Raw genomic sequence first — 22,753 nt, forward strand, 5'->3', positions numbered from 1 at the left:
ATCCGCTCTGAATCTTCGTTACGTGTGTTTGCTGGCTTTGAGTGAGCTTCAAAGGGAGAATCTGCCACACTGTGTAGGAGGAATCCAAGTGATTAATGTTTTCTTCCAGCAGACAGGCTGCCTCTTGCAGACCTGCCACATGTACAGGAAGTGAAACCATGGCAATGGAGTCTTGTGTAACGTGTGACGCCAGTTCTCCCTGCAGCTTGCATTACCTTATGCCTATTAAATATCACTCCGGGAAGCCATCTCTAGCCGGCTGTCACTCACTGTACACAATATCTCATCGTCTCATTTCGTCCTCACTGCTGACCTCGGTTATGTTGTGGAGACTCGAATGTGTGTTTATAGTCATATCTTAGTTTTTTGCTTTATGTGGCTGTTTATCAACTAACATACTTTGGAGATACATCAACATTTATAGGTGTAAAAAAAAAGTGATTTAATCTTGTGGAAATGTCACTTTTCCAAATAGTTAAAGTCCCCCTACACTCAAAAATATATATGCTGTTTTCACCATCTGCTGAAGGGGGAAAGTTCCTCTGGGCTAACACATGACCATACAACTGTGATTTTGTAGTCTAATATTTAAGTTACACAAGCGTGATGTGGAAACAGTGAAGCAGGAGACATCTTTTAATATGTCTTTTATCTATGTATTCACTGGAGGATCTACAACATTACGTTGGAACTGGATGTTTTTGACTTTCAGGAACTCGTCTGACTCCCTTAAGTAGCCCGACTGTTTCCCTCATTTGGCTCAGTGCCGTGGAGCAGACGTGCATTAACACACTTGACTGACTGCCCTTTGTTGCCACTGGTAACTGAGGATAATGATCCCACCTTGACTGTGGGGTGTGCGTCTGTGTTTGAGCACAGGCTGGTATGTGTGCGTCATGGATCAGGCATGTCTGCAGCTTATTGTTTGTGCAATGACAGTTTTGGGGTTTGTCCTGTAACAATTGTCTTTCTTTCTGTTTTTCTCTCTTGAACAAACTGCTCGAACAGGATGATGCAGTTGATGGACTGTTGATTGAGCTCTTTTTTTCTGTCTAATGATTTACTGTGTGTTAAGTGATCATTTGGAATGTTGGACCTGATTATACTGGAAAAACGAGCCCGACATAAAAATATAACGTTGTAGAAACACACCTTTTAAAGTGGCAGGAAAGGATTAATGAGCCTTTCTCTTGGAATATGAAACATTGATTGAGCGCAGCAGTTTGTCTTTTCAAACATGCTGGTGAATCGTGTCCACAAACAGAGATGGACAGATGTTGTTTGCTGGAAACTAAAAGGATGATGACTCACTTTTCCCCCACTGAATCATTCATTAAGTGCCCTAAATACCAAGGCCATGCACCCCTCCTCTGCTCAGCTTGTGATCAGTCACTAGTTTGACTTTTAATAAAGAAGGCCGAGGGGAGGGGGCTCCATTCAGCCATTTTCATTGCTCGCTTGTGTCAGTTGACTGAACTCTCTCAGCCCTTCAGGCTCTGCGACTGCAGAGAGTGTGACCCCAGCTCACCCCCCACCCAGCAACACCATTACCAGCACCTCACATGAGAAAACTGTCACATGAGCCATGTTATGCGCCTCTTACTGCCTTGACCTCTTGTTTGCTTTTCACCTGACTCACTTTGTCTTTAAATCCTGTTTGATCAGCTGCTACATTTCATTTTTCTTGCTCAAATTTCTCTCAGAATCCCTGCCGTAAAGCTAAATATGCTAGTGTAACACGTAATAGGTCGGAGCAGTTTTAATGTAGCCCTGCATTTTGAGGCCACCGCTTAGTCTGAAAAGTTTGAAAGGTCCAACTGTAAAACCTGGATTTACACTGAAGTGGCAGCTGCCAGTGTAGGTCTAGCAATCCTCTTTATAATACTGCTGAGTGTAGTAACTCGAGACCTGCAGTGAGGTTTATCCAAATCCATGCATAGGTGACGACAGTGTCATATTAGCAAGACAAATCTGGCTCTAATTTAAGCACGAACTTTGACATCCAGAACCAGGCTGGTTTTCACACTGGTTTAGAGTAACGCACTGATCTGGAGCCTGTCTTTATCAAGTCTTGATAATGTTCAGGCAACAATAATCAATAGAAAATTCAATCTTATAACAGCAGGGAAATTGCCCATAATTGTTGGATGATTTGGGATCTCCAGGCACACTGAAGACAGTTGTGAGGATTTCCAGGTGGTGCATCCATAACTGAGTTAGCAATGTACACAATAACTGTGTCCCCATTCAGGGACAAACCCTTTGAGATGCAGTCTACAAAGGCTGAACCTAAATTAGACGGTCTGGCCTACAAAGGATCTCCACAATGCGCCCCTTACCGTTGCATCAGAAAGTGGCGCTGCTACCGCCTAGAAACCTTGACAACACATAACTGTTTTTTTTTTTTGTTTTTTTAAACTTGATGTTTTATGGCCCTTGGTTTTTTAACAGTTGTACCATTAGCTGTTCAATTGAGCTAAAACCCAGCCTCTCTGTTGGCATCGTTTGCTGCCATATTTTCATTGCAAATGAATATGAATATGCAATGAATCTTGGGATAGGCTGGGCCACAGAAGATCCACCTGTTGGAGCCTTTGTTGTCCACTAAAAGAAGCACGGCTGTGACACAATCGGTCCTCAATTGCAGCCTCCAAAGGATGCAGCCCCCGAATTGGGACCCAGCTTATGTCCTGCAGTTCACAGTACATTCATGCACAAAGCTGACTGAAATGGGTTTTAAGCACAAGCTGTTATTATTCTTCAGTCAGCAAAACTCACTGCATCTGAGCTCTCTCACAAAATGTCAGTAGGTCCAGAGTCAGTTTTCTGTCATACTTTGCTGACTTAACATACAATTAATTCGACTGTTTCCAAATCACTTTTACACAAGCTTACTATTATGAAAGAAACTACTGAAACTATAACTATGTCGTAATTATCAGAGATTTTGGTTTTTGTATTGATCAATCATTGTACACAGGGAAATACAATAAGTATCATACACTTCACAACTCTGATGCGACTCACTTGTCACTCATTGTTTGATTGTTGAAATTTTTCAGGTAATTGTGCTGAGCTAAAGCCTGAGCAGCAGAGGCAGCATCCCTCTATTGTAAGACATGGAGGTCCTCATATGGGACCTCCTGCTGTGGCAGCATTTGAAACCTCCAGTTTAAATTTTATCCTGTACCCATGAGTTCACCTTGGATGTCCCAATTATCAACGAACCTGAAATGGTTGTTGGTTAAGCAAACCAAATGTGGCCAGAGGCAAGATGCATATCACACTATTTGATGTGTGATGTCCATTGATGACGTCTAGTTGGTGCATGGCTGGACAGTGTGTGACTTTTGAATGAATATACATATTAAAGGTACACTCCATGGTTTTGTCACAGCACCCGACAGCACCTTCAAGTCCCAGAGTGTGCTTCAGTTTACTGTTGATGATTTGAATATGAGTTTGGAGCTGTGGTGAGTTTCAATACTGCCGAGAGGAAATGTTTTGGATGCTTTAAGGGCAGTTCATCTTTAAAATCCCCTGTGGTGTTAAAATGCGCTTAATCTTAGCATTGGACATGAATTTTGGCAGTAATTTTGGATCAGCAATAATAACTTTGAGTAATGGACCTAACCCATGGGTGACAAAAACAAAACCTGTGACTGGCACACAAGTCCCCCGAGAAGAAACAGAAACAGATCTGTCGTCTCTGAATAAACCGAAATCTACAGCTTGAAATCGAAAGATCTGCTCCAGTAGATACTTTTCAGTTTCAGCTCAGCAGCTGGAAGGCTGTTTTTTCATCTTTGCTGTGGTTTTGTTTTTCTCACCACAGATTTTCTTGGTAGTTGGGGCGAAGCTACGTCAAAGGCAGGGGCGGTTTCTTTCTGCCTACCGCAAGAACACAAAACAGAGCTCAGCCACTATTACAGATAGCTGAGTAGACAATTTTCATTGTTCCCCTTCAGCCACTTCTAGGTAATTTGCTGTCATGTACGCCTACTCCAAAACTAAAGTAGCTGCGGTGAGTCGTAGTGGAGGACATTACTAACACAAAGCTTTGCAATCAGTGACCTGGAGCTAAAGCTAACAGAGACAGACAGACAGGTCCTGCAGAGTTAAGACCAATTACATCAGTGTTGCATCTGAGAACCTGATCTAATCAGCTCACACAACAAGGACTCCAGGGGCTTTTGTTCAATGGGTGGGTCATACCAATCACAGCCCTGGGAGCTTAAAAGGGGCAACAGTCTCCTCTAACAGGCAGAATGACACCCCATTGTGATTAGAGTAATGGCCTCAGGGGAAAGGTGTATCCCCACCTCTTCTACCTATTCTCTTCACACCAACAATACTTAAACTGACCTATTTCTGATGGGAAGTAAAGAATATAACAGTCTCGGGTTAGACTCCCAGGAAACTCCCAGTTACATTGGAAGTGTTATGTAATACAAGCAGGCCTCCTTCTCAGAAAAGCAAAGTTGTGCTGGCAAAAGAGAGATAGGGTATATAAACACTATGTCTGCACATGTGTGAGATTATTTCACAAATGATGATAGGAGAGTTGAGCAGATATGTGTGGAAACAACATGCTGTATCATGATGCAAGAGTATGATAGTTAAGCATGTTTACTTCTCATATTAGTCTGTGTAAGATAACATGTAATAACATTATCTTGATAAACCTATTTTGTGAAAATACCCTAACCTGTGACCCTTCGTATGGACTTAAGATCACAGTAAGCATTCACCAGTTTAATTAACCATCATTTGCATAATTAAAGCTCCTGATATCTCTAACACATCAGGGGGAAAACACATGCCACTGGTGATGTGATTTAAATTGCAAGATAACGAACGCTGATTGGAAAGATGGTAAATACTCTGAACAATTTTTAGGAGGCGTTCACTAAACAGTGTTATTCAATTTTTCTTTTTCTAATCACACCTCTGATTTGGCAGAACAGAAAATATCTCACTGGTTAGAACGTGTTCCCATTAGGGCTCCAACTAATGCATCTGTCAATTACGTTCATAATTATCTACAATATTTTCCGCCTTGTGACCGCTTAAATGTCACAATTTTGACAAGCAACCTTTTATCAAAGGTTATGGCCTTAGTGTGGAGTTGTTTCCCACTCAACATTTACGTAGTTTTCCTTCTGTAATAGCTATTTAAAGAAATTCCTGAAGAGGTGATTGCATACCGCAGGAAAACTGCAACTATGTAAAAGGATGTCCGGCAAGATAGATATCATTTTGGGGAAAACTTTTTTCTTCCAACACCTCAGATTCATCGTAGGGGCTCTTGGAAAGTCATGGCGTTCAAGTTGGGACTTGGTTTAGTCTATAAATCTGAAAATAGTGGAAAATACCCACAACAGTTTTCCTAGAAGTGAACAGGACATTGCCAAACAGTTCAAAATCCAAGATATTCAATTCACCAAGAAAGCAAAAAAATCCTTGCCTTTGAAAAGCTGGAACTAGCATGTGTTTGTTAATTTTGCTTAGATTTCCGCAATAATTTTCTGTCAACTAATTTATTATCAACTTATATTTCAGCAGAAGTTTCCCCTCCAGTTGAAATTACTCTTCAAGGGCTGCAAACATGTACTGTCTTACTGACACTGCATATCAAACAGTATAGCAAGGGGGAAAAAAAACATTGTTAAGTAAGCATCGTCAAGTGTTCATTTCTCCCTCTATAGGCATCATCAGTAACTGAAACAAGGAGACGAAATGCAATGCAAAAAATTTTTTTAATGCAGTAATTAGACTACAAGTAGAGCGCAAACAGATTAGAAGATAGCGTTTTTACATGCGAACATACAATGACTCCGAAGCTACACAAATAAATAAAAAGTTGTATTTAAATGATCAGCCCCCTCCCCCTTATAAATTTACAGAAATACTGGATTCCACCCACATTTCATCTTGAACAGCGGGTGAAAGATTTTAGCTCAATCTTAGATCCTCTGCATTAATTAAGTGAAGCTAAAATAAGCTGTCATGAACTCCATCTCCCACAAGTCAGTGGAGCATTGCTAGTGGTACAGACCTGCTGTAATAAAAAGGAGATTATGTGCTTAACTTTAGCCTATACATGAGCGGGTTGAGTGGTGTTCTATGGTACTATGAAGCCTTGTGTGCTTAATGGTAGGTATTGAACACTAAATATTAGCTTGATATATTATAACTTCTTGGGGTTGGATTCAGACACTGATAAGCTGGGGGAAAAGTTCATTAGCAAACATGTCGTCCCAGGAGGTCTCAGGACACAAGGGAGAGGACATGTCGCTGAAAGGGGAAGGGGACCCTTCGTATCCGGAGTCACTGTAGGTGTCCGCAAGGCAGGCTTCCTTATCCAGGCCGCTGAGGGCAGGGGAGGAGTCTGCAGAGAAAAAGTCATCCACCTGACTGTGACTGTTACAGCTGGGGATGACCACTTCCTCTGGCTCGTCTTTGACGCAGACGGTCTCCTCCTCGACCACCACCTCGGTAATGGGGAAGGTAGCCTCGTCGATCTTCTCCTCTGTGTCGCTCTCTGAGTCGTTGCACTGCCCGTCACTCACCTCCTCCACGGGCTTGGTGTAGATGTGGTCAAAGTGAATCAGTTCATTAAGGGCCTCCAGCTTAACTGATGGGGCCCCCAGAGGCGCAGGTGTGGTGGCAGGTACTGGGTTCCCCCCTCCGACCAGCAGCACCTGCGGCTCCTGGCACTCCTGTTCACAAGACTTGAGGAACAGCTCTGGGTCAAGGATGTCCAGAATGCCCAGTAGCAAATCAGACTAGAGAAGGGGGAGAACAGGAGATTAGCCTAGTAACCCATGACCTTACTCTGGTGTTATTATGGAGCCTTCTTCTGGCAATAGGATTTAAATCTCAAAGCATAAAATCTTTGACAGACTCACCTCATTGTCTGTAGTGTCAGGACCATCTGTATCCATTGGGAAATCTTCAGATTTAGGGACTGCTGGGCCTGCACCTGCTGCGGAGGCACACATAGCCTGAGTGCTGCGGACTCAGAAGACCCGATCCCCAAACCTGCGTCATTCCCGGTGGACAACAGAACCTGAACCTGTGAGGACAAAGGAAAGATGGTGAATTGCGGTTTCTCCAATTAAAAATAAATACAAATTTACCCAACAACCATTGCAAGCCAACCCACCCCACTTCCCCTCTAAACTCAGTCTTACCTTCTCTTTTGAGTCAAGGGTGTCCAACCCAAGCCTCTGTCTCAGTTCCTCGTTTTCTGTCAGTAGGCCGTTCGTCTTTTCCCGAAGCAGCCTGTTTTCAATGTGAAGTTTCTGATTCTGCAGGAGGAAAAAACAACAACAACAGATGTTTGCACTTGAAACTTGAAACAACTGTTTATCAGGAAGTGATGCATGAAGTGTCTTATCTGAACCAAACTAGAGCGAGAAAAGAAACTGCACTAAAGCAAGGAATAAAAAAAAAAAAAAGGTCTTTCCTGTCAAGACTGAAAACATGATTTGTTCTATATGTGCACACAATGACATGATTTTTGAATTATACAGTGTCAGACTGGTGGCGTGGGGACATGAGGGAAGTGAGTTGAGGTAAGGTGGGGGTGAAACAGTCCCTTCTTATTTGAGGGCGGGGGACAATAACAAATTTACCTCCAGCTCCAGCTCTAGGACTTGCTGTTCCAGCTCCCCCATTTTGGCCTTTTTCCTGTCTCTGGCTGTCTGAGCTGCGACTCTGTTCTTGAGTTTCCTGGGAGGAAAAAAAAAAAAAAAAAAAAAAAAAAAAAAAAAAAAAATAGATGAAGGGTTAAAAAACAGGAATTAAAGACACATTCTTTCCGTGATGCTGACTAAGCCCCCTGACATGACTTGGGCTCACAGTACTGCGCAATCACCGGCCATGTTCCTGCCACGCAGGCATACCAGGATATCAGTGTCCTGCTCTGAGCGGCCGCGGCCGGGCGGGTCCAGCCCCCGGCAAACACTCAGATAGCGGTTTGACAAGCTGGTTCAAAGTCCAAAGATGACAGATTGACAACGATTTTGTAATCTTACTGCCCGAGAGGCCCATTTTTACACGGCTTAGATAACCTATTTACAAGACCAGATGATGCAACATTGGACTAATTGTTTTGCGTATTGATTAAAACGTGATTGGATTATTTTAGCTCTGCTTAGAGATCGATATCTTTGGGCGTGTCCCTATAATAGCTCCAAGAACAATGGCCGGGGTTAGGCTGTAAAAACAGACTCGTCACCCCCACTTAAAATGGTTAGGAAGCCTCTATTTCTAAAAAAAAAAACTAACCTGCGAAGTGCTTTCTCTTCCGGACTCAAGTGTGTGAGCCTCTGTCTTTTGCGTATCGGCGGCCCCGCAGAGGTGTTGGAGTCCGAGTCCGACGACACCTGGTTGGCCGCTGACGGTAAAACGACAGAGATGGGCCGGCCGAAGCCTGGCTGTGAGCCGCTGGAGGAGCCGCTCTGCTTCCCGGATATGAGGAGCACTTTGTGGGCTCCTCCGGTCCCTGTTGTTACCACCACCATGTCGGAATATCCTGTTGGCGCTGTTTGAAATCAGAAATAACCGGGTATCCTTATTAAATTCAGCAGAAACCCTGAGGTTTCCCCGGTCGTCCGGTCACCGGCAGTCCTCAACTGTTGAACAAGATGGGTTGCGTCTGCGATCTTTTTCTACTGTCGTGGTGACACCTGATAGGCTCCCAGCGGCTCTGACGTGATAGATTTGCGGGCTGTGATTGGTCGCGCCGCTGATGTAATTTGCATTTGAAGTTTCACAGTTTGTAAAGTGAAATTACCCCGAAATTCCTTGTAAATGTAATTTCCCATCAGGTAATAAGTGTAGATTTCTGTTTCAGGTCAACAATATGTCCATTTAGACATCTCATCCCTCTCTTCTCTTCAGCATGGGGCCCTTGAGCCTGACTTGACAGTTTAATAGAGTAAACAGGGATTTCAGTGTATAAACTACTGTATTTCCAGGAGTGGCATCAGATTTCACTCATACAGAGTAACTCAGTCCATAATTAAAATCATTACATTACAAGCCTTTGGTACTTTAACTGCATTGATAGAGGGGCCAAGTGGAGAAACTGGTTTGCAGCTTTGTTCCTGTTCCATCTTTGTATGGTATTTACAACCTCTCTTCCCAGCAAAGACAAACAGCACTGATTACTTTATGTGTGTTTTACAGGCCAATGGTCACATTGAGGATTTAGATTTTATATCAACTGAACTAAAGGACATAAATGCCACTATATATATATTTTTTTCATGCTATAAGATATTCTTGTTTTTTTACAAACATGGATCAAAGTTACTGTCAGCAGGCCCTTTTGGGGTTTGCTCTTTGACGTGTGCAGTGTAGTTTCCTCATTCTTACCTTTGAAGTAGGCCAGTGACACGAATTAAACAGGCTTTACTGTTCTGATGGCTTCCACTGAAACAATCATTTCCTCCTTCCTGTGAAAAAGTATTGATGGCGTGTTTGCCAGTTTATTTTCTGTGCAGTGATTCCTTTATTTTTATTCCTCACCTAAGGATGGTTTCATGCCTTTTAGAAATCAATTTTAGTAGCATCACAATCATCACACATTAGTTTGCATGTTTTAAAAACCAATTAAACTTTTAATTAAAGCAACAGCATCATAGATTACTCTGGATGATTCATTTATGCACATATGATCAAAAATTCACATTTTGATTTGATCAAATGACAAATCATTTGCTATATTTTTGATACATTTGTTACTTTACATTTCAGATTTTCACTAAATGTAAAGTTGTAATTACGCTGTAGAGGTCTGCTTGTTAAAGAGAAATACTTATCACAAAAAAAAGTAGTTCTTCACAATACTGCAAAAACAGCCGGATGTGGTAATAGCAAGAAGAGATAGCTCAGCAACCACACTGTGGCCAACTTCGAACAAAACAAGAGGGGAATCGTTCAGTTCACCACATGTATTGAATGGAGAGTCTCTGAACAATTTTTCAACAACAGTCATCCCTTGTTTCAGATAAAGGTGTCCTAACTAAACGTGTCCCCCCGATGTAAAAAGTCAGTCGGCTCACAAGTTCACAAGTACACTCCCTGCCTAAAACTCGTATTTGTACTCAAACAGGAATTCACATTTTTACTGTATTTGGCCACCTTCATTGTTTACAGCTTGTAGCCCTTTGCCCCTTTCGTCTGTCACCTCAGGAGGAGTAACCACTGCAGGGAGAACAAACACTGGCCTGTTTGCAGAGCTTTACTAGCACTGCAGAATCAACATCGGAGAAAGTGAGAGCAGGGGTTTATGATGCTCCGTCTGTGTGTGTGTGTGTGTGTGTGTGTGTGTGTGTGTGTGCATGCGTCATAGTGTAGTGTAGTATTGAAGAAAGAAAACAGGATTTCAATACAGGATGTCCTTTATTTTTACCAGTAAACCAAACAGGTCAAACTCCTGTGGCCACCTGAATGAAAGCTGACACTAACTTGCCACAAGTCTCAAATTAAATGGGGCAATAGGGGTGACTTTGAGCTTTCTCGTGACAATTTCCTATTTTCAGGTTTCTTTATGTCACTGGGGAGAGCAAAAAGGCAAAAATTATTAATATTATACACTACCCTTTTGCTACAAGCTGAAACACACTTAGTTATTTTTGACTTGGAAAGTCGGTTGGGGATGCCCCGCCATGGTGAGACAAGTGTCACATTTGCTGTCAGTGAAGTGACCTCCTATACTTGTGTAGCTCTTAAGTTATGTTAAACCCAGAGTGGGAAGAAGGTGTGACAACTATGGAAAATTCAAAACTTTATGCAGAATGACCAGAGGGATTTTTTTTTTCATTCTATATTCAGTCTGGTGTACATAGCCAATGGGTATCAGTCATCAATGTGGGAATATGCATGGGGGCAGGTAACTGTCAAATAACTGCTTTTATTTGGAAAATGTTGTACATTTAATATGCAAATTGTTTTAGGTTTTCCAACATCCCATGGTACATTGTCCCACTAGGCCCATACCACTGTATTAACCTACAGAACAGACCACAAAGTAATGCTCTCTAAGTGCTTAATGAAAATCCTCTTAATACATGATGTGCTTACATGGGTGTAACAGCACAGTGTAAGAACAAACAATTAACATTCATTGAATACAAGTGTGAGACAAGGAAATTCAAGGCTCTCTTAAACCTAAAAAGCCTTTGCTGCCTGATTGGTTTAAGAGACCCTAGAGTGCATTTGGAGAATACTTGAGTTAGACCTTCAACTACGTCGTGAAAAGGTTTTGCCTTCAGGAGAGCCCTGAAGTTTCTTGAAACTTCTTACTCATTAAAAACAACCGTTCCAATAAAGAAACAGCTCCAACAAATGTCTACACACACAGCAGCCTCGTAGAATCACTCTATTTTACCGGTCTGTCTGTTAAAGAGCCTGTTAGCGTAGCTTAATACAAAGGTAGCTCTCACCAAAGGTAACAAAGCTGCCGACCAGAATCTCTTATCACTAATAAAGATGTTATATCTTGTTTGTTTAACCCCCCTCAGAGCCCAACAAATGGACTAACCCCCATAAAATAACAAATTATTATGATATTCAATGAATGGATTAAACAACAGCACCTAAGCTAATCAGTAAGCTAAACAGCACCTAAGCTAATCAGTTGCTAGTTATAGTTTCATATTTGACAGATACAACAGTGGTATCGATCTTCTCATCAAGCTCCACCAGGAAGCAAATATTTCCCAGAATGTCAAATTGTTGCTTTATGTATCTGCTAGATCTTTAAATATGCTTGAAATGTTGTATTTTCTGGTGATATCAGGGGTCAATACTGTAGTAGTTTGGGATTAATTCAACAAGTTTTAGCAAACATAGTTCTATCCATCTGGTTTTTAGGGATCTAAAGTTTCAGCATGACTAATTAGCAAAATGAAAGCAACACTGGTATGAATAAAAAAGAAGTCAGCAGACCAAGGTAAGATTTAAAGACGTAGCATGCTCGTTAAGTCTAGCATTTATATTACATTAGCATAACTAGGAAGGCACTGTTTAGGAGAGACTATGTAACTTTGGAAAGAAGAAATAACATATTCTTCACCTCACAAATGAAGAGTAGACTTTATTAGCGATTAGGTTAGCTTTTAGCTGTTCTTCTTCTACAGCTTTACTTGGTCTGGTATGACCAGTGGCTTATGGTGGCTAAACTAACTCTAACTTGATATTGCTATATAACAGTTATTATGGTGTCAGTTCACCAGCTAGGCCCATAAGACTCTTTACTGCTGCTACTGTTGTGCTGTTTTAGCATTTACTATTATCCCATCAATTGCCATTTCAAAATTCCACTAAAATGTAACGCAAATTTTGACAGAATTTCCAGAAAATCTGAATGTGGATTAATGTGTGTTTCCATCCACTGTTGCTATGCAAATATTACTTCAGTGGATCACAGGATTCACTCAGTGTGTTTCTATTGCAATTTGCAGCAATTGGTTTTTTTGATGGGACCTTTTCCACCTCAGCCAAGCATAATATTTTTTCTTTTTCTGACGAATTTTCACTTTTTCCATCCAGTGTTTTTTGTGCAAATTGAAAATTTGCATAAACACTTTGGACAGAAACACACTAGTTGTCTCAATTCAGTGTTAATGTTACTGTGAATATGTGTGTGAATTTTATATTTCTGTCACTAATCTTCAAATTTCTTAAAGCGATTTCTCAGAGAAATTCCTGTTCAAGAAAGAAGTAGAAACAAATAGAAACTAGCATAAGTGTTTATTCATTTTAAGAGACATTATATTTTGAGTGTTAACATAAGACTGACTAATGTACTGTATTTACAGTGTCAGTCTTAAATCATTGGTTACACATCCTGGATTCAGTTAATCTTCCTGGGAGGCTCTGAGAGGGACTGTGTGCACAGCTAAATCTATGTATAGTCTGCCAGAACTGCTAGACTTGGCTCAACCAGTACTTAAGACACACACACACACACACAGAGAGAGAGAGAGAGAGAGAGAGAGAGAGAGAGAAGCAAATACAGATACCTTCACAAATGCAGATGGGGGGATCCTCCCTGGAGACTGTGATTAAACTGGGTGGATCCTCCAGAATCGACCAATCCTAAAAGCATCAGAAAACATCTCAGGGCGTTGTATATTACCCTTATTTCTTCCAGATGTTGACATAGCTGTGATGCAAGATTTAACTACGCCTTCCCGAGTAAAACTGCACCCTGTGATATTCAAACTGCTGCACCGAATTAAGGCGTACTTACATTTCTGTCTAAGTACACTGTGGTATGTCACATGTCGGCAGCTTTTATGTTTGATCTCATTGCCTTGACAGAAATCTAACTGGGTTAAGCTTGGTTTCAGTTAATATCATTCAATTAATGCATTTTGGTTTCAAGCTAGGCCAGTCATTTCTATCCTGTCACTGCAAACATGTTTATTTGATCATTTTTATACTGATTGTGTGACTTTCTAGAAAATTAAATAATAATAATTCAGTGTGTTTTAGGTAATGTGCACAACTTGATAAAGTGAGAGTGTGATGCTGAATGACATGACAGGCTGATATTAAGTATTTTTTCCGATATTTCTCTGATAAGAGCTCCATGAAAGCAGTCTGCAAAAACCTGCAATTAAGTGTTATTATATTGGCATATTTTATGTATTTGGATATGTTTTTAATTGAACATTTAAACTTAACAGAATGTGGCAGGGTCAGGCACCACACATGTTCAGTGGCAGACTGGTTATTTGCTCATCCTTAAAATTTTATCTGTTGGAATTCAGTTTCAGAATTTATCTGGATGGAGTCCGAACAATCAGTGTTTGGTGGCTTGAAAATAGTCAAATCAAAGATATTTGCATATTTGCATGACTTGTATCATCAGTCACATCCTACACTTGCACTCCACAGCATTCTCCCTTCATTGTAATTATAACCTTGATTTAAAAACAATATCATTAAATTATAGCATGTCTCAGCTCCAGCACTCATGATTTAATTAAGAACGAAATACTAGTGCATGTTTAATTAGAGGCTGCTGTCAATCGACTGTGGCTACAGTGAAGGCATGGCATGCAGGGTAAACGTTAACACCCATGTGTGCTCACCAGGGTGGTGGCACTGGTGTAAACCGGGGTGTAGCAGGGCAAAGCCCGGCTGGATAATGGAGGTGAGTGGGGTCACACCCTGGGAAGGCAGCCAGCTGCAGGGGGCGGTGGGTCGATGTGTTTGCCTATACACCCTCCCCATTGCACTTCTCACTGTCTACCCACGATCCACTGGGGTGTTTGTTTGGCCTGGAGCATTCCCACACCCTCCATCTTTATCTCCTGCTCTGTCTCTCAGTGCACTCTCATCATAAATGTCAGTTTGCAGTTTTACATTTCAAGTTGTCGTTTATACTTTATCATTTCCACTTTGCACCTCAGTGCTGTGCAGGAGTGAGAGTCTGTGCAGCCCTGCAGAAGCAGCACTCTCGACTTGCTGCAGTGTCATTCCATCTTTACAATGAAGCATGATGTTGCAGTAACTCGTTCAGTTCTCTACACCAGTAAGTCTACAACCAGTTGGCTCTTTATCTGAGTGTGTGTGTGAGTGCATGTGCCCGTGTGTCAGCCAGTCTAGAGATATGGTACCACTTTTGCATATACATTTTTTTGTGTAAGCAGCAATAAAACAGATTAGAGAGACACCAACGGTCCTTAGCGGCACACAGACGTCCCTGCTCTCGGATTAAAGAAATCATTCTTGTCTTTGATGCTTCACAAATTTTTAATTAATCCATCCATTGTACAGCTTCTGCAGCAAATGACACATCTATCATTAATTAAGAAATGTCATAGGAAACAAAACAGTCAAGCCAAATACATCTTCCAGTATGAATTGACCTGAATCCAACCAGTGGAACAGCGCTTGTTGTCTGTCCTCCCTACAATTGTCTTAGGGTCTCTGCAAGCACTTTGTCCGCCCTGATAAGCCATGCTTTGTTAGTACAGAGAGCTGACATAGGGCTCTTTTTGTTTGACGGGCCACATTTACTCTGCTCTCACTGTACTGGCAGACTAACAACAACAACAACAACAGCACTATTTGCCAGCAGCAACCCTGTAATGTGCAGGCACAGGAGAGGCAAGATGATGCAGGAGTCTCATGACGAACTGTTGATGCCGTTGTGTTCATTTGATGGTCACTGTAGGGTTTTTTAACAAGCTGTAGTTTGTCTGACATTTTATCTGCAGTATGTATATTTGAGTAAGATAGAGCAACTACTAGAAGACAGAGCAACACTCTACCCACACTTACAAAAATAGGACTGATTGGCATCCACATTCCCTTCAGAAAGTATATTTAAGACCTTAATCAAGTCCCAACTTCTGTAAATTGTCCCAGTTGAGAAGACGAGGCATAATAAAGTGATAATAAAGTGATAATATACATATAAAATATGGTTTGCTACATGAAATAGATTACAGATCAGCAAAAAATAAAGGAAATGATTTTTTTTTTTTGCATCATTGCACCACTATTATGCAACATTGATCTGATGCAACACTGAGTCAAGAAGGCAGTTAATCTTTTATTCATCAAAACCTGCATCTTTCTGCATGACTGTCACTTCCTCTTCTTTTAGTCAGCGTCAGACTCAAATATGTTTGGCTGCACACCGCTGCGAGGCATAAGATGAACCTTTTACCTGACTTGCCCCACTTTGGACTTTACCTGATTCAGGTCTGGCATGAACTGTCCAGGCAGAAGTCGTGTGTCTTACTGCCCTCTGGTGTTTGTAGCGGTACATTACATGTGATGAAACAGAACCCCTCTTGAGCTGAGAAGTTTTTTTAATGGATTTGTTTGTTAAGGCTTTTCATAGAACAACTTATGTCATACTGAAATAATAGTGCAGTTTAAAATCTTGAATGTCTGATAGTTCATACTGGCAAAGAGAAGTTTATAGTCACAAAATTACAAAACCTGCTACAAAAGCTGGAAAACTGCATGAAAAATGTAACTGTTGATGTCTCATTCGAGCTGGTGAAACTGAGAAATCCTTCCATGACCAATAGCTCGTTTCTGCCTCATGGTGGAGAGCTGTAGAATATTATCTCTACATGTTAAGCTGCTTGTATCCCAGATCTGCATTGTAACAGTTTGACATAGAGACTTAAGTTTATTTATTAGAATTCACATGATCAATGTGACTTTCCATTGAGCTGTTAATTTAGGATATAGAATATTTCCTAAAAGAAAGATGGCGCACTGCCTTTGACAGATATTACACTGAACTGGGTCTTTGATGACTCCAGTAGAAATCTACTGCAAAGTTCTGCACCTATTTATACATCTAGGACTAGAAGAGTTAATATACTCACCTTTCTTTACCCAGCGCATCTTAAGTGGTATATTCACCAAAACTCTTGATGGCGTCTTAAAACACACCCCCAGTGGCTAAGACAATACATTACACAACCACAACCAGAGTCTTATGATGCAACTGACTTTTATGCCCTGAAACTCCGACCACAGAAATATATACGTTTGTCAGATTTAATTTATCCACAGCTGCGGTTGGACGGCCATGTGTCAACAAAGAATATAAAAACTGCTTCACACTGTATTCAGTGGTGTTATGTCAAGACATTATTAGTTTCTTTCTCTGCAAAGATGAAGGAGTGGCTGTTGTGCCTGTGTTCACCTTAGTGTGGTCTTTGAGAAGAGGTAACCAAAAGAAAATAGGGATGAACAACTGGTTCAGTGACCAAGCCAGTTGGTACCAACTTAATTTATTTCCTAGAAATTTCTGCAACGGTTTAGTTTAGTTCAGTTTAGTTCATGCCCACTTCTTTTAACAACTTGGTTTCGGCAAATATGCACAAAACAAACTGTTCAGGAGTGAGTGGAGCCCTGACAATTTAGTTTGAAATCTAAAATATGTTTCTATGACATTAAATGATGATGACAATGAGTTAAATCTGCTATGACTGATTTTATTTTTATTTTTTTTACCACTTGAGGGCAGCAGAAACGAGTTGTGCTCTCCTACTGTCATTTGATACATTGTTGGTGTGAAATATATTAAGTTTTAGCTGCTTTAAAGCTTGGTAAAAAAAAAAAAATCCTTAGTTAGCTAAGCAACTGTTATCAGATTCTAATTCAAATGTTGCTAAATCTAAAATATGTTTAGTGGTAACATCAGCTTTTTCCAGCTGACCGGTGCACTGAAACATTCAACTGAAATAACCAGAACTATGTTGATTTTGACAAAAAATGGTGTGCTCATCTTCATATTTAAAAAAAAAGAAAAGAAATTTGACCTTTAAGTTATCCTAAGACCTGGGCACAACTGTCTTAACTGGTGAAGCCTGTTGGTCATTTAGCTATGAAAGTAACTTATTGTTTTGCGCTGCACAAAATGTTTTTTAAAGGTGCAGCATGATAACTACTGCTTCTGACAAAATAATCTCACACAAGGTTTTATAGGTGATATGATCCAAAACAGTTCCTGAATGGATCTGGTGGTGAGGTCATTTTGTTTGCAGCTGCTTCCAAGGTCAAAGATGAACTTGAAATCATAACTACTGCTGTTAAAGGACGTGAGAACAAACAAGAGGCTTGTCTTCAGAGGCTTGGCCCCACATCTGAGTTGAAAATCTAGTTAGGTACTAATGAATTCAATACAGTAAAGTAATAATTCGATGAGCCACTGCTTCATACAAAGATCTGATTCTCCAGGGAAACTGATTTTATGTCTACCGGCTAAAAGTCTGAACTGATGTCCCTTTGATGTCTCCTTCAACTGTTGTGTGTGTGAGCCCATGAGCGTGTGTGTGTGTGTGTGTGTGTGTGTGTGTGTGTGTGTGTGTGTGTGTGTGTGTGTGTGTGTGTGTGCGCACCCGCGACCACAAAATCAGCAGAAAACAAAATAAGTCTCACTGACATCAAAGAGACTCAGGAGGGAAGATGATCTGTTTTCAGTCATGGTGAACCACATTTCTCTTCACTGGCCAGTTCTCCAGTCAGCCCTCACTGCAGCCCCCACCTCTCACATCTCTCACTGCAACCCATCCACTGGGTGGCACATGTGGCAAAGTGTTGCACCATGTCAGCATGTCCTGTCACGCAAACCAAACATCCCGTCTTTGAGACTAGCATGAGCGACGTGCAGACCGCCTTTTCATTTGGGGATTTAGATGTTTGGGATTTGGTGCTGTGACGCATTGTTTTCCTCCTCGGAGCGATGATCTGCGCCTGAAGTCTGAGGCAGTAAGGGAGCAGTCAGACAGGAGGCTTCCGTTGAACCATCAGAGAGAGTGATGGGAGTTATAATGTAATTATATTATATGAGTAATATGTAATTGAGCATTTTAATTCTAATGCCTATGAGTGCATATTCCCAGCACAAATAAAAAGACAAGCATATGTACATGTAGTTATATGTAAATGTTAGAGTAATAAGTTTAAGTAGGAGTAAGTGATCAAGTAAAAAAAGATAAGTTCAGATAAGATGTTATTGAGGGAAAATTGACAAGTGTAGTCTCATTTTATATAAAAAAATAGATTATAAAGAACAGTTATACAAACAATACAAAGCAAAAGAGCAAATAAAACTGTTAATTATACACAAGATTTATATGAATCCAATAGTAAGTAATTTAATCGAACAAAGTAAAGAATCAATTTAATTCTGAAATGAGAGATATATGGCAAATCCTGAGGTATGTTGTCCTTCTGTAAAACAGTGTTAAAAGAAGAATAACTAGACAACTAGTTCTAATTTAGACACTTACATATTATCACCTTAAAAAGTTGTTTGGCCCATGAGTTACCAAACTTTTCCAGACACAGAACAACATTAACTCATGTTTCTCTAAGTTCTGTTGTAGTCACCACCAACCACTAGTTTTCAGGGCTCTGGAAACTGATAATGAAGTTGATGAGAGCACAGTAAAGTGTCCATAATCAGTATTGTAGTAATAATGTGCGACTGTGTGAAAGGGATCACCAGAATTATCAGCTGAATCTGCTTTATAGTGAATTTCAGCTCATTGTTCATTGTAAAGTTCAAAACTTTACTGTTTTAATTCACTCTCCACGCTCTCATGGTGTCGCAGCTGTTTTCATTTAATTTAAAAAAAAAAACAGCTTCAAAATCTCACTGTACATAACCTGCTCAGCTCCAAGAGCTAAACAGACACGGTTTGCAGTTAGCTGGTGAACATAGTGGACCATTTAGCAGCTGATCAAGTTGGTGGAGACCAAAAGAAAGAAAGAGCTAAAAGAGAGTCACTTACATGTTACAGATGGCCAGGTACATGAGTCCAGATGAATGTGAATGTTGCTTCATGATTTCAACAGAATAAAAAGTGATGATGTCTCAGTTTGTATGGGTTTTCCCCGTGTCTGCGGGGGTTCCCTCTGGGTACCCCGGCTTCCTCCCACAGTCCAAAGACATGCATGTTAGGCTGATTGGTGACTGGTGTGTCTGTGGTTGTTTGTCTCTATGTGTCAGCCCTGCAATAGACTGGCGACCTGTCCAGGGTGTACCCTGCCCTCACCCAATGTCAGCTGGGATTTGCTCCAGCCCCCCTCCCCCTTTCGGATAAGTGGTATAGAAAATGGACAGAGTGGACAGAAAAATTATTGCAGGTTTAAAGATGCTAAAAATCTCTGTAGAGTTGAGAGGAATTAAGTCAGGAGTCAGGATTGTTACATGCAAGTTTAATATTAAGCTCTTAAGTTAGAGGAATTTAATCTTTTTGAATGATTACAGATCTGAGTATCTGGTATTGATCTTCTCGTCTAACTCATTTCACAAAATCTCAACCTATTCCTTCAACCTCAGATTACAGTGCATGAGCCAGTAGGCATAGTTAAATTAAACTTCTGCTGCATCAGTATTTCCTGCCGGTTACCATAGAAACAGCCCCCTGTGATTCATGTTCATGATGCAAATGGATATTTGGATAAAAATCTTGGCCAATGCAGCTTGAGCAGTTGAGATTTATAAATTTACCAAACATGCATGTATACACACACACACACACACTGTCCTGAGGGGTTGTCATCTATCTCTTGTTTCCAGTCTTGTTTCCTCATCCACTTTCCCGCTGTGTCGCCACCAGGCACCGAGTCTACTCACTCTTTTTACTCTTTGAGATTTTACTCTGAGATCTAACTTTCTCTCTCTCTTTTTTTATTTATTGTGTTTCCAGTTTTTCAGAATAAAGATGACCTAAATATTGTTTCTACTCTGTTCTCAGCCCTGTCACTAGAATAGAAGAGCTCATCTCCTGCGAAGAGAGTAATGGAACCAAAGTGAGCCACTACCTTTGTTTAAATCACCATCCTGGTTTCTTTTCTTTTTTGTCCCGTTGCTTTGTGTGTGTATGTGTGAGAGAGAGAGAGTGAGTACAGATTCCATCCATCCATCCATCCAGTCTTTTGAGAACATGTTCACGCCTGTGTGAGTGTATCAACATCATATCCCCCCTATCCTCCTCACTTCTCAGAACAGATTATGAGTGTTGGAGCTGACTGAAATGACTTTGAATTCTCCAAAGCCCCTAACCTCTGGGAACATACCTGTTCTTGCAAGCCTCAAACGTACAGGTGCCTCATTTCAAAAGACTCAAGCCCTGGTCTCTTTCTCTCCCTCTCTCATTTTCCTCTCTCATTTCTCCCCTCCCACCTTATGGCTGCAACTTTACCCCTTGACTGAACTAGGGGCCTGTTGAAATACCTCCCCTTGGTTTAGTCTGCACTTCAAAGTCGACTTTCACCCTCGAGCCAGATCCGAGGGGAAAGGAAAGGGCCCAGCCCCTGAATAGTTAGGTCTTCAAAGCCTGTAACATTTAGTTATGGGCTGTTTGAAAGTCGAAGAACACGAGAAGTGATTGATGCTGTCGTTTGTCCACTGTAAAGTTGATACTGTAATTATAATTGTCTGACCAGAACTTCAAAAAGATAGAATTACTTTTATAAAGCACTTCTTAATTAACGTTAATCGAGCAGAGAAAGCCACGTTTGTGTTTTCTGTATGTTATGTTCAGATTCTTTGGCCTCTGTCCAACATGAGGTGAAATTGGATAGTATGGTATATTTTGGTCATGATCACTGATACAAATGTGGGCAAAACTCTGTCAACATCATCATTAAGCTGTTGATTTTATAGTTCTGGTGTAGTAGAAATATTATCAATAATGCATCGTAAAAACAAAATTACTCAAGGTCCACTTATTGGCTTTTTCAGAGCATCCTATTGCATCTTATGGTCTTCATCAGCACACAGCTGTTAACATAGCCTGGTTCTGCTTTTTAGCTAAGAAAACGGATCCTCTGCATCATAAACAACTTTTCTAACACAGGATAGCACAAGCATAATGTTAGGTTTCACACATTAGTTATTCTGTTTGCCTTCTCTTTAAATTTTAATCTTTCATTTTTATTTAATGTTCTTATTTAAAGTAAGCCTCTATAACTGTACAATAACCACTGTGGTGATAAGTGACAATAATGAGATAATGAATAATAATATAATGAATCAGGACTGTCTGCTATACAGCAGCATCTAGCTAAATTTGCTAACATTAGCGTAGGCCTACATTAGCCACCTTAAGCTACTGGTCACACTGGATCAAGTATGGCTGTAGTAGCAAAACACCAGATTATATTGAAATTAGCAGCAAACTTTTTATTTGTAAGGTGAAGAATGTGTTATTTTCTCCTCTTCAAGGACACTACTTACATTTTGCTGGGCAGTGGCTACTGAGGTGCAATTACTGGGCTTAAATGTTAAAAATAAATGTCTAAATGTTGTGTAGCAGAGGCAGAAGTAGAGAAAAACCATTGACATAAGCAAACTTATATAGAAATGTATCATGCACACAGAAATATCTGTTTGAAATTTGGTAGCATTAGTCACGACAAGCTACTGGTCATAACAGAACAAGTGAGGCTGCAGCAGCAGAGAGCCTGGGTGTCTGAAATTGAGCGGGGTTACATTTTATTGCTCATGATTTCAACTTTTCATTTATAAAAGGAAGATTGTGTTATTTCTTTCAAAAGTTACACAGTCTTACTATAAACCTGCATTAACCAATTTTTTTGTCCAGTTGAAGGCAGCAGAGACAAGTTGTGAACACAACATTGACACTCAGTCGGCAGTTTATTAGGTGCACCTAGCTAAAGTTAATGCAGTCTAATACAACAGTGTCTGCAATAAATCCTGTCTTCATAAGGTAATAAATTTGAGTTTGTGTTGACTGCACAGGTGTTTTTTTTTATTTTGTCCACCTCATGTATATCAATGAGGGCAGGCTAAGTGACAGAAACACCTCTAAACACCTCTCTGTATAATGCAGGAGAGCTCAGCAGCAACACAAAGGACACCCTCCTTAAATATACATTTGATTCCAGTAAAAACATTATAACCTTCACGAAGGAGAATGTGTTTATATTTTTAACTGAGGGTATCGTCACCTTTTAAGCTGATATGGTGAACATGTTCGTGAACAGATGCTCACTTATACATCCAGCAGCTGTGGAGCGACATTAGCGTACATTTAGAGTCACAGAAAACAGTAAATCACTACAATGAGCTGAAACTCGTTCTAAAGCTCTGTAAAGCTGAGGGGAGGTGCAGATTGATGATAACTGGTGATCATTCTGATGGCTGCACATTATCACATGGTTTTCATATCATATATAACATGTCATTTCATACATTGATATTATAAATAAATCAATT

At 40.5% G+C, this 22,753-nt stretch overlaps 2 protein-coding genes across 2 annotated transcripts in view; one reads left to right on the plus strand and one right to left on the minus strand.

Moving 5' to 3' along the window:
- LOC139624533 (coiled-coil domain-containing protein 60-like) overlaps positions 1–22,753 on the plus strand; it is a 66,586-nt gene that overhangs the window by 39,991 nt on the left and 3,842 nt on the right. The window lies entirely within an intron of this gene.
- xbp1 (X-box binding protein 1) lies at positions 5,741–8,662 on the minus strand. The gene is given in 6 exon segments (XM_071483733.1): positions 5,741–6,788; positions 6,912–6,995; positions 6,998–7,078; positions 7,197–7,313; positions 7,641–7,737; positions 8,296–8,662. Coding segments are annotated over 6 exon segments (1,191 nt in total). The 5' UTR covers positions 8,532–8,662; the 3' UTR covers positions 5,741–6,212.

This window comes from Trachinotus anak, unplaced genomic scaffold (genome assembly GCF_046630095.1).
Source record: "Trachinotus anak isolate AG129_WGS33_773 ecotype Australia unplaced genomic scaffold, CSIRO_AGI_Tana_v1 ptg000008l, whole genome shotgun sequence".
In the NCBI taxonomy this organism is placed as follows: Eukaryota; Metazoa; Chordata; class Actinopteri; order Carangiformes; family Carangidae; genus Trachinotus; species Trachinotus anak.